This window comes from Excalfactoria chinensis, chromosome 6, assembly GCF_039878825.1.
Source record: "Excalfactoria chinensis isolate bCotChi1 chromosome 6, bCotChi1.hap2, whole genome shotgun sequence".
NCBI classification, from domain to species: domain Eukaryota; kingdom Metazoa; phylum Chordata; class Aves; order Galliformes; family Phasianidae; genus Excalfactoria; species Excalfactoria chinensis.
In genome coordinates, this window is record NC_092830.1 from 3,396,740 (window position 1) to 3,408,909 (window position 12,170).

A 12,170-nucleotide genomic window follows, 5' to 3' on the forward strand; every position below is an offset into this window, starting at 1 on the left:
AAAATGGGGTTTGAGGCACCAGGAAAGAGCAGATAGATGACAAATATTTGCATATTCTTAGTACATTTAAGTCACACCATTTTGATAAGGGGATTGTTAGTTTTTCTCTTTTTCAAATAAAGAAGCTTTAGAGAAAGATATGTGATCTGCAGTGGCCACAGCCACAGTTCCATCATTTCAGGCTTTGGTAATTAGTTTGGTTTACTTAGGTATTCTTGGTCAGTGCCTCTGGTAGGTGTGTATTAGAATGATAGCGTATCCTGAGATGGGACATTCCCATAAGGATCATCATGTCCATCAAATATACCAGACCAGACTTTGGGTCTTCATATACAGTTTCAGAGATAGAAGTAGGAAATAACACCATCCGTAGCATTAGAAAACTCTTTACGTTGGCTATTCTTTTCTCTGCTGTTCTTGAACTAATTTTCAGGCTGGAGTTTTTAAGATGGAGATGTTCATGATTTTAAACACTGCAGCATCCACTTTTAGAAAGAAAGCAGCATTAACAAAAAGAGCAGTCTAAATGGTAATGCTCACAATGGTACATTTTGGGAATACCTCCTGCAGTTCTGGTTATGTGCGTAGCTGCTCAAGCAATAATTAATATTCTCTCTTGAAATATAAAACTTGATAAACCACTAGTGGAAAAGATGTCCTGCAGCAGAATTTCTCCTATTACATCCAGTGCAAGCATCAGATGTAATCACAGTCTGCGGAGGCTTAGTTATTGCCTGTAGTAATCAAGCCATTGATAGCACAAATTTGGCACGCTTCCTCTACTGTTGGGTCTGTATTTGAAGCGTTGGGGAGGTTATCTGCTTAGTTTTCTTATTGGTAGTGCATTGTAATGTGTGCGTTCTTAAGATGAGGTCGTGTGAGTAATAACGATGTAAGTAAGGGCAAATATCAGCATGTATTTCAAAAGCTTCTCCTCCCAACTCCTCTCCTTCATTGACTCAGTGCGCCGCTCCAAAGCTGCGGATGAGGAAAGGAGCCACAAAGCACGCAGAGCGCGGGACGAGTACCGGCGACAATCCTTGCGGGCCATCCAGAAGGGCAGAGTGGCTGATCTGAGTAATTTGTTCCAGGGGACCGGCCTGAATAACGATCGGGAGACAAATCTGAACAGCAACAGTTCGAGTCCTTTGCTGTCTCACTCTTTGACGTGCAGGTTAGTTTGTACAAGAGTAACTTGAAAATGCTTTTTATGTTGAATTTCTTTCCAATGCCTACCTGTCTTAACAAGCTCTGTGTTTGTTTTTTTTTTAATGTACTCAGTCTTGTTCTTCCACTATGATCAGAACAGGAGTGTTTTTAGGGTGAAAACACCTGAATGCTTAATGCTAACTAAATTATTTTTTCAGTAGCCCATACTGATAAAATGGGCCCATCAGAAATCGTTATTATATTAGTATGCAAGGCTCTGCTATGGAGAAAGTCAAATGGACAAATTCTTAGGCAAGTTGTACCCTCAAGCCTGAAACTATCTGCTTCTTAATGGGTCATAGAATGGCCTGTGTTGACAAGGACCACAATGATCATCCATTTTCATGCCTCCTGCTGTGTGCAGGGTTGCCAACCACCAGATCAGGCTTCCCAGAGCCACACAGTCTTTGAAACGCCTTGTGGACAGCTGTCATACTCCTAAGTTTCAAAGAGTTTTCTCTAGGCAAAATCAAATGCTTCTGTTGTTTACTGTTTATTAATCTTTCATCCAATCATTCAGGGAGTGTCCTGAGAAGAATACAGCATGTAAGTGCTAGGAAGTTGATCAGTCACTGTTTTCCTGAATACATAATCTGTCATAAATCTGGCTTCCTGTGGTGATAATAACAATGTGAGTTCTGTCAGAATGGTAGCAATAAATGCTAGAAGTGACGTTTAGATCGAACTTAGCTTTACCAATTTGTGTTGCACCAGTGAGGAGTCCCCTTTTTGTGTGGAAATCTGTTCTGCTTTGACAAACAAGTTATTTTCTGTGTTGTGTTGAATCAGAAAACCTCTGACAGTAGCAGCAAAAGCAGTTAGAGAAGGAATCAGAACATCACAGAGTAAGAGATAGCAGAATATTTAAAATTACTGTCAGATCAGCTTGTCAGAGCTGTTATTATTTTTCTGAACTACTTACATGACAGTCTTCTTTGAAATGGAGTACTATAAACACCAGTGAAAATGGTGTATTTTGGAAGAGATGATCCGTATCTTGTAACAAGAAGTTCTGAGCTGCTGAAGTGAGGATACTTCTAGTAGCATTTGTGCAAGGAGGTTGTGGATGACCTGTCCTTGGATGTGTTCAAGGCCAGGCTGGATGCGGCTCTGGGCAGCCTGGTCTGGTGGTTGGCAACCCTGCCCATGCTGGGGAGATGATCCCTGAAGTCCTTTTCAACCCAGGCCATTTGTCAAAACCATGACACCATTCGATCCACTTGGTAGTACCAGACATGGACATTTTGAAAAAGGGGTTGAAAGAAAAACACCGAGGAATGTTCTGTTCATTATCCAGTTTATGTTCAGTACTGCTTATCTATTATGAGCTATGCTTTGAACATGTACTGATACAGCATATAAGTAAATGTATATAGATCAACTTCCTACACTTCATACAAGTATGGTGAAGGAGGAATGTGGGTTTCTAAAACTTTGCTTCTCTTGTGAGGTGGAAATTGAAGGGGAGATGTACAGTACATTATTATTTACAGCTGATCTGAGGCAGTCCTTCAGTCTCTAGGGAATGCAGATTGTGTCATATCTCTAGCTTTCCAGTGTGAAGCTCAGCTTCTGTAGTTTTACTTTCTCCCAGCTGCTTATTCAGTTCTATTAAGTTTCATATCATCAAGCAGGCTTGATCTATCATTTTCCTCTTATTCCTTTCTAAAGAGAAGTTTACTGACATAAATTACTGAACCTTAATGTTTTGGGGGGTTTTTGAGGGTTCTTGACTATCTCACAGGTCTGTTTAATGTTTGAGATGTTGTTCTGATTTTTTAACTAGTTCTTCTAGTTTGGAGATACCCAACGTTAAATAGCAGCTCCATGGCAGGTGTGGTAAGAAGGTGAGAAATATGTAGCCAGTTACTGTACTGGTTCCTACGGAGAGTCTGTCTGTCTTGCCAAGTGAAAGTGATGTTATACTCCAAGTAGTCATACCTGCACCAGCTTGAATATTTTATAACTTACATTAACAATTTGAGCACAAAGAATTCTATGAGATTTCAAACAGAAATCCATAATAAAACCTGCCTTCTATTTATGTTACCAGGGTAAAATGAGACTGTGTGCTTGACTGGCATGCAATCATGCTTCATTTTGATACTGTAGAGGTACCCTTAGTCCCTACTTAGAACAGCAATTACACTGAACATGCTTATCTTTCATTGTGTGTTTTAGAATACATATGAAGGAGATTTCAATTTGTACCAACCCTTGCTTTCTTACACTGGTGATCCCCCTATATGACTGCTTTCTTTCTTTTTAATGCAGTAAAATCTGGGAACGTCCTTCTAGACCCTTTTCAAGAGAAGTTATCATTCGCTGGTTCAAAGAAGAGCAGGTCCCTCGACGTGCTGGGTTTGAGAGGAACACCAACAGGATTGCTCAGTGGTTTCACGGTAATTCCCTGATCCTTACTTTCCCATCTAATAGAGCTGTAAGCGTATATTCAGGAAGCAGATCTTTCCAGCCTTTCCTTTCAGAAAGGAATGCTTAATGACATTGTGAAGCCTGGTGGTGTTAAGCGTTTTTTCGTCATTCCTTTTCTTAGCATGTGCTTTACCTATTTCCTTTTTTGGATTAAGTAGATGTACTTGTGACTCACATTGCTAATGTTTTTCAGGAGTATTTTGATTTTGAAAGTTTGCTGTAATGTGGCAAGCCAAGCAGGAAGATCAGGCCAAGATGGGGTTGAGGGGAACTCTAAAATGAAGTAGCAAGTACTCTAGTGGCATGTTATGTGAATGTTTCATGTTAAGTCTTTTCTTCACCTGATTTGCAAGCAAGATTTGTGTCTAACACCTGTTGCACTTGGTATACCAAGGTATCTTCTTTTCCTCTTTGTTTTGCAAACAAGGAGTATTGCAGTGTCTTGGATAATACAGGAGAAACTGTATGTCTTGCATAAGGAATTGGCAATACAAATGAAAGCCATTCTGCAAAGCCAGAATTATGGTAAACTGCTTGATCCGAAGAAGCAATAATGTAATAATCATTTGGATGGGTGGATGTTTCTATAGAAGGAACTACTGCCTAGTATTTAATATTGTTAATATTATGATGACAGGTTCTTGTGAACTCGAGAGTCTCTAAAAACATCATTGAAGAACTACTGTATTTTCTTATATACCAATTTTGGACCATAAAATGAAAGGATGCTGTTTTGCTCACATTAAGATCTTTTTGAATTCAGTGCATTAAGATACCTATTAGAGCATTATTGAAAAAGTGCTTTAGTTGGGCACAGAATTACATGGTTTCATTGAGGTCAATAGACCCTTGCTTATTGGCTTTGACTGGCAGGTCCTTCAGCTTTTTATTCAAGATTAAGCAGTAGCCTATTCACTGTCTTCAAACTGTACTATAATTGTCTGGTATTTTTTAGTCATATAGAGATGAAAGCTGGGGTACTTTGTGTTAGGCTAAATTATAAAAAGACAAATAATAAAACAAAAAGTGTCTTTGCTGTTATGTCTTCATCCTTGGTTTTATTAATATGATGAGGTGCTGATCTCTCTGTTGACCAGCGATAGGACCGCAGAGAAGGGTATTAAGCTAAATTAGGAGAGGAACAGGTTGGGTATTAGGCAAAAGTTATTCACTGAGAGGGTGGTCAGGCCCTGGAACAGGCTCCGAGGGCAGTGGCCACAGCCCCAAGAATATCTTCAAACTTGGTGGTTTGTGCGTGCTGGGGGAAGATACCAGGTCAGTGCAAGCTGATGGTTATTGCCATCCAGTTGAAGGAATGCACAGGTTGCCTTTAGTTATCATTCCTATTCTATGTAGATATATCCACACATGGTTTTAGGACCTGGTGTCACCTTTTGTGGAAGTCTTACCAAGTACAGATCTGGAACAAGTTGTGTCACCAAATTGTGTTCTTATCATGTAACTTTATGTTAGAGAATAGATAGAGGCATACTGTTAGGCTTGAATAAGAAGGCATGCATTTCTGTCATCCATATTGACCCTATTCTGTGCTTAAACAGAGAACATTAGTCTCCAAGGCCGCTAGTATTGTGCTTTTCATCACTGCTGAGTTCACACAGAGATGAATGATGTCCACAGGCCAGTTGTTACGTAAGATGAAAAATAGCCCTCAGTTGGATAATAAAGAGTCCACTATGCACTGAATGAGGCAAGTCAGGCTGGAAAATGTCTAGCATTAGAAGGACTGATGACAGGGTCACTCCGGTTTTGCACCATAGCCTCATACTGTAATTATAATTTATTTTAAATAATTATAAAGTGGTAATGTTTATAACCTGCATGTACAGGTTTTATGTTTTGGAACGCTATGCAAGAAGAAGTTTGTCCTTGCAGGGCTCTATGTATTGTCTGTATGGGTGGATTTAAATGTAGTTATTAGAGTGAGGATCACCTATTCACTTCTTGGGAGATTGAACACTGCTTTTGATATTTCCAGAACAGTTCTCTAACTGCATTTCTGTTAGTGTGTTTCCAAGACAAAACAGTATTTGGAGTTGTGTTTAGGAACCTACAATGGTTGGTTCCTGCGCTGGATTGTGGATTTTAGAAGTCAGATTCATAAACTGTGACAAAAATCCAAATACTTAATCAGCTGTAATTCAGTTCTCAGCTTCTTCCCTAAGAAATAATAGATGTTTTGCTTTTTACTGTGAAGTAAGGTGATCCTTCATGTACCAAGTCACTCTACTTAGCTCATAATGATTGTTTCAGTGTCAATTCTTTTGAAGGCTTTGGAATTGTATTCTTAGTGCCATTACAGTTCCAAAGTGTCTACATAGGCAGGTTATTAGCAAACAAAATAAATGTTTTAGACTCATGGCCCCACTTGGAAGGGAGCAAAGTATCAGAGTGAGGTAATGTGAGCTGTAGCATGTGGCAAGGAGAAAGGAAGCACAGAAGAGCAGCAGGGAAATAGTAGAATGAGGTAAATGAATAATTAATGTGAATAGGCTAATTGCTAATGTGAAATTAGTTTTCTTATTCCTTTACAATACGTTGTCCTTCTTGACTGCTTGTTAACTGGAAGCTATGTTCTAAAGATGTAGATGAAATAGAGAAAGGCAGGTTTCACGAAGGAGATATCGTAGACATTAAAAATGTGAGGCTATAAATCACAGGTGACCATAGGAGTGGAAACAAATTTAAAGTATTAGCAGTTTCATTAATGCAAACTGATCAGGTGCCATGTCTGCTCAAAGGGTAAAAAAATACAGTGGTTTTTTTTTTTTTTTTCTTTCTTTTTTTAAAGTATGTCCTTTCAAGTTTAAGCTTGTGCCAGAAAGTTCTTTGGATCTGCTCTGGCTTTTTCATAGAGCTTACTTCTAGGTGAGTTTATTAATTGCTTAATGGAAAAATATTTCGCTATTAAAAATGAAATTGATTTAAATTCTGGGGACTTGTTGCCCTCTCTATTTAAAACACTTTTAAAGATTTTGTTCTCTGTATGCTTCCATTTGAGCATGAGCATTTATGATTTCATTTAGTTGGCCACAGTGATGGCTCAGTGTATTTGCCTGTAATTTTACATTAGTGCTCTGTGCTGTGCCGCCTTATTGAACTGGACCGTGGGTGGTTACTTTTTCTCCATTACCCTTGCTATTTCATTCAGACCGTACATAACATCGCATTACATAAAGCAAAAAGGAGAGATGGTACAATCACACAGTCCTTAGAGTTAGAAAGGACCTTTAAAGGTCTTTAACTGCAACTGCTGTTAACTGCAGTTAACAGGAACATGCACAGCTAGATCACATCATCCAGGGCTTGATCCAGCTGTACCTTGAAAGTCTTTAGGGATGGGGCATCAACCACATCTGGGTGACCTGTTCCAGTGCCTCCCCACCCTCACTGTAACAGACTTTTTTCTTGTATCCAACCTAAGCCTACCTTCTCTGAGCTTGTATCAATTTTGCCTTGTTCTACCACCATAGAACCTGCTGAGGAGTCTGTCTGCTTCTTTCCTATAGCTCCCCTTTAGATATTGAAAGGCTGCTCTCAGGTCACATCGCAGCCTTATCTTCTCGATGCTGAACAGTCCCAGCTCTGTCAGCCTGTCCTTGTAGAAGAGGTGGAGAGGTGTTCCACCATGTTTGTGGCTCTTCTCTAGTCACACTCCAACAGGTCCACGTCTCTTTTGTACTTAGAACTCTTCATCTAGGTGCATTACTCCAGGTGAGCTCTCACCTGCACAGAATAGAGGAGCAGGATCGCTTCCCTTGACCTGCTGGTCGCATGTTTTGATGCAGCCCAGAACACAGTTGGCTTTCTGGGCTGCAAGGTCACACTGCTCTTTCATGTCCAGCTTCCCATCCACCAGTATCCCCAGGTCTTTTTGGACTGAGCTGTGTTCAATCCTTTAAGCCCCCAGCTTTTATTGGTAATGAGCGTTGCCTCAACCCATGTGCCTTGCATTTGGATTTGTTGACCCTCATGAGGTTCGCCTGGGCCCACTGTTCAAGCCTGTCTATGTCCCTTTGAAAGGCATCCTGTCCCTCTGGTGTGTCAACTCACAGCATGGTGTCAACAGCAAACTTGCCGAGGTTGCACCCCACTGTCAGTGTCACTGATTAACATATTAAAGAGTATCAGTCCCAGCACAGACCCTTGAGGGACAGCAGTAATCGCTGATCTCCATTTAGACATTGGTCCATTGACCACCACTCTGGACTTGATCCTGCAGCCAGTTCTTTGTCCATTGAACATTCCATCCATCAAATCAGTATATTTTCATTTTGGAGATAAGGATGTTCTGGGGTACTGTGTCAAAGGCCTTGCTGAAGTCTAGATAGGTGACATCATTGGCTTTTCCCTTGTCCATTGATGCAGGGTGTTCCTGAGCTTAGAACTCTGCTGTTTGTGTATGGAAATGAAAGAAGTATTTATATTAGAATAAACAAACAAGTGAGAGCATAGTTTATTTGGGAAAAAGAAATAATTTAAAAAGCATATATAAGGACCTAAAACTTACGTGCTCGAAAGAAAATAAGGACAAATACGTTCAAGTAGAATGCCCTTCTACCTACACAGGTTGTGTATTTCATGACTGGAGGAAATTTTGGTGATCACACATTATGACAAAAGTGAATGCAGAAGGTCTTGTTTGTCTGACCAACTCCCTGAATCTGAATTGTGCTTCCCTTTTACATATATTGTAGTCTGTTCCCTTGACCGTGGATCATGTTTTCTCCTTCCACAGTCAGTCACGTGTGTCTTTATTAGTTATTTCATCCATGCACAAAGTGCACTTAGATGTCATTTGTTGCTGGCATAAGATATTCAGCTCATACTATGTATCTTTAAATACTGAACCTGTATATTTCTCAAGTGGCACTTCACCTTTTCAAGCATAGCATGTGTGTTCTGGGTAGAACCTTGTTAGTGCTGGACAAATTACAGATATCCTACCAATTATTAGTCCATATCTGATTGTTAGCTGTGCCTGCAGCCCTTGTTTCTCTGCCAGCAGAGTTACACTGACATACGTTCTACTTTACAGGCATCCAGTTTGCCTTCTTCAGCTTATGTTAGACTAAGTCATATTTATTAATTTACTCGTAGTATTTTCTCTTTGAAGTAAAGCAAATATCTTTAGACTCAAGGTCACAAAATTTTCCTTGTTGCTCAGCAGATGGCCTTCTTACTGATCCTTCTGTCTTAGTACGCAAGGTACTGAAGCCACAGCGCTATTGATCCAGCCTGTAGGCAAAGGATTACAAGTTATCACTTGGACAGCTCTTTTGAAACCATGCTATTTTCCTGCTAAGCAAACCTACCTCTCTCAAACAGAGTATCAGCAGGTATGTTGTGTAGTCATGCAGGGGGGAAAGCATGCACCTGCACAAAATTATGTTGCCAGTTAGTCTTAACTATAGATCAACCAGTTAGAAGCAGCTTGTGACACTTAAAGTGCTCTCATCGTGGGAGATGAACAGTAGGAGATGGTATGAAAACAAAGTGATTTCTGTGAGGCTGTTGGCAACTAAATCTTTATGTGCAGCTTATTAATATGATTCTGGCGTGGAGGCAGGATGAGGTGGAGAGTGGGAAACATCACTCTTTATCTTGCAAAAGTTGAGGGAATGACAGCTCCCTCCCTTCTTTCTTCAGTGAAGTCAGTTCTTCCTTCTACTTTCTTGTTGTTCGGTGAATGGGACTGTCAAATCACCATCTTGTGAATCTTTGAGGCAAAACTCCAAAAGAGCTTGAAAGATTAACACACTGATTAGCATATTGTCTGTGACTATATCGTACCTTACTTCTGCATCCAGGATTAGTACCTGTAGTATAACATGCTATAAGTTATAACAGATCTTAATCTGTGATATGGAAGTTTAAATTATATAGAATTTCACAGAACATTCTGACATTGCTGTTAATGCTGTTGTCTTTCTGGAGTGCACGTGGCTTATGTAAACCCATTCTGCTATGCTTGGTGAAAAAACTTTTTGGATTTGTAGTCAGATGCATTCATAGCTATTTCTATGTGACATACTAGAGAGTTCATAAAGCATGGGATGGAGCTTGCTTGTGTTTTCACTCTTAACCATGCTGTCGTTTTCAGGGTGTAAAAGCAAGGAAGCTTTGAGATCATAGGATGCTGGTTGCAGTAGGGGATTCTGTGTACTCTCGACCTGTGTCCAGGTCCTCTTATGATGTAAAGTAAAATTATATGATTGATGAAAATTAGATCAAACAGAAGGCTCAGGTTCAGACTTGACATTAGAAAGTAAGAGAACATTTCTATTTTCATTTTCTTGTGACCGTGAGTCGAACTGTTAGCTCATTTACCTTAATTCCAGTTGTAGGGAATGAGGCTCCTTGGTAACCCTTTTTAGTGGCATAACTGAGATCTGGGGTGGACCCCAAAGGTTGTCCAGATCTGGATCATTGCAAGAGCTACATATGGTTGTTATCATGGCAATCTTTGGGCATGAAAGTTTGTACTATCCAAATACTATTCTCGTTAGACCTCCAACAGTACTTCAGTGCTTGATGCACTAAATCAAAGCACAAGAATGCTGCAAGCCACTAGAAAGGATTGTAATTAACAAGTTAGCTTAAAGTTCTCAAAACTAGCTGATTGTGTGACAAGAAAAATAAGTTATTGTTATTTTCCCTGACTTATGTTCCAGAAATCTATCTGGAACAGTTATTTTATTATAAATATGGGAAATGTTCCAAGTGTAACATGATTTAAATTGGTATTGATTTTAGCAATAAAAAGTTTAATAATGGCTTAGTTAAAAAAGCATGTAGAAAGATCCCTTCTAAATTCAGTCGTGATAGGAGAACCATCACCATGTAAATCAACTACAGATTTGACTACTACTAAAAAAAATATGCGTATGTTCTTAAACACTGCATATATTGAATATACTATCAGGCAAAAACATTTTCCTTCACCAGTGAAAAAGCTTTGAATGCAAAGAACACAGTATATTTTCTGCTTAGTGTTCTGTTATAAGATAGGTTGTAAAATTTCAGTTCTAGGCCTCCATGTTATCTGTGACTTTGGTTTTTCTCCTTATGTTGAGTGAGCCATTCTGTTATTGTGTTTTGATGTTATAGCTGTCACTGAGATTTCCATAGTAAGTCTTGACAGCTTCTTCAACATCTATGAGATGTTCTGTGTACGTTATGGAATGTGCTTTTGAAGGCCATTGTGGATGTATTTGTTTGCTAGTAACCATTATGTAATAGGCACGTGCCTATTTGCACACATAAAAAATCCTTAAATTTTCCTATTTTTTTGGATCTATTCATTTTGTTATAGAAAGGAGAAGGCTTGATTGATTATTTTTTAGTGGTGGATGTATTTTTGTTGACAAGCAAATGTCTCTCTGTGCTCAACTGCCTTTCTTCTGTGTCTAATTCACAATGAAGAAAATGATCATTAGAGGCTCTGGGAAGTTTTTCATTTACCTTATATTGTAAAGTAGTTTTGGTTATTGCAGAGTAATTTGAACTATATAACGGTCATTACAGCTGATACCATCTTCACTGTGTTGATGTTAGTGTGTCTGGCTGTCAACTGTGGGCCAAATTTGTAGCAATACTCTAGGTTCTTCTCGAGGTTAGTTGTTTCATGTTGGGATCATACAGTAACTCTCACATATGTTCTAAGGTGCAAGGAAACTTACCATGGGAAGGGAGAAGCTGGGTTTTTCTGCACCTTGTTGACAGTGCTGTTCTGAACCCTACCCGAGTGAGCCCTGGCTGCCTTCCCAGGGCTGATGTAGGATGAAGAAGTCAGCTCTTGTTTATAGGTCAGACTGGAAGTTTAATGACTCTTGTTGGATGCAATGAAGAATCTAAAGTTTCATCAACTCAGATAAAAAGCAAATTAAAATTAAAATGACATAGGTGCATCAATACAAATTGGTATCAGTTTAAAAGGCCAGTGGAAAATATTAGCAGCTCTAGTAAATTAGCAGCTTGTTCAAGGCTGTAATGTGATATTTTGTTTACTACCATGTTACTCAATTAACTTCTAGACATTTCAGTGTCTATTCATTGGACAAATGCTCTTACAGTGAGACTGTTGAATTAATGAAATCGTATTCATAATGCATTCTCAGTGTGTTGAATGACAGATCAATACCTGCATAAAATAGAGCCAGTTAACGTAGCAGTATACTGGGAAGGCTCTGTAAGAAGGCTCTGAACATGATCAACCTGAATGTCAACTGTCCATAGTTAATTGGTAAAATTACAAAACCTTTCCGTGCATCTTCACATTTTATATTACACCATTCAGAATGTTTGCTTACAGAAAGTGTTGACGCTTGCCTATTTACAGATAGATTTCCTTTTTGTTTTATATACGACTACGTTTTGTATATATGACAGTCCCTACTTATGTTGAAATCATACTATTCTGTTTCGCAATAGTGACTGTGAAGCTTAATGTTTGTTTCAGCTACACATTAATTGCCTTTGTGGAAAGCGTATTAGCTAAGTATTTGTAA

General features: G+C 39.2%; 1 protein-coding gene across 1 annotated transcript in view; it reads left to right on the forward strand.

Annotated features, from left to right (window-relative positions):
* The window catches only part of SH2D4B (SH2 domain containing 4B), a 61,566-nt gene that overhangs the window by 30,622 nt on the left and 18,774 nt on the right, over nucleotides 1-12,170 (forward strand). The window contains exons 5-6 of the mRNA XM_072340251.1: nucleotides 964-1,174; nucleotides 3,484-3,611. Of these exons, the coding sequence (XP_072196352.1) occupies nucleotides 964-1,174; nucleotides 3,484-3,611 (339 nt within the window). The remainder of the gene's footprint in view (nucleotides 1-963; nucleotides 1,175-3,483; nucleotides 3,612-12,170) is intronic.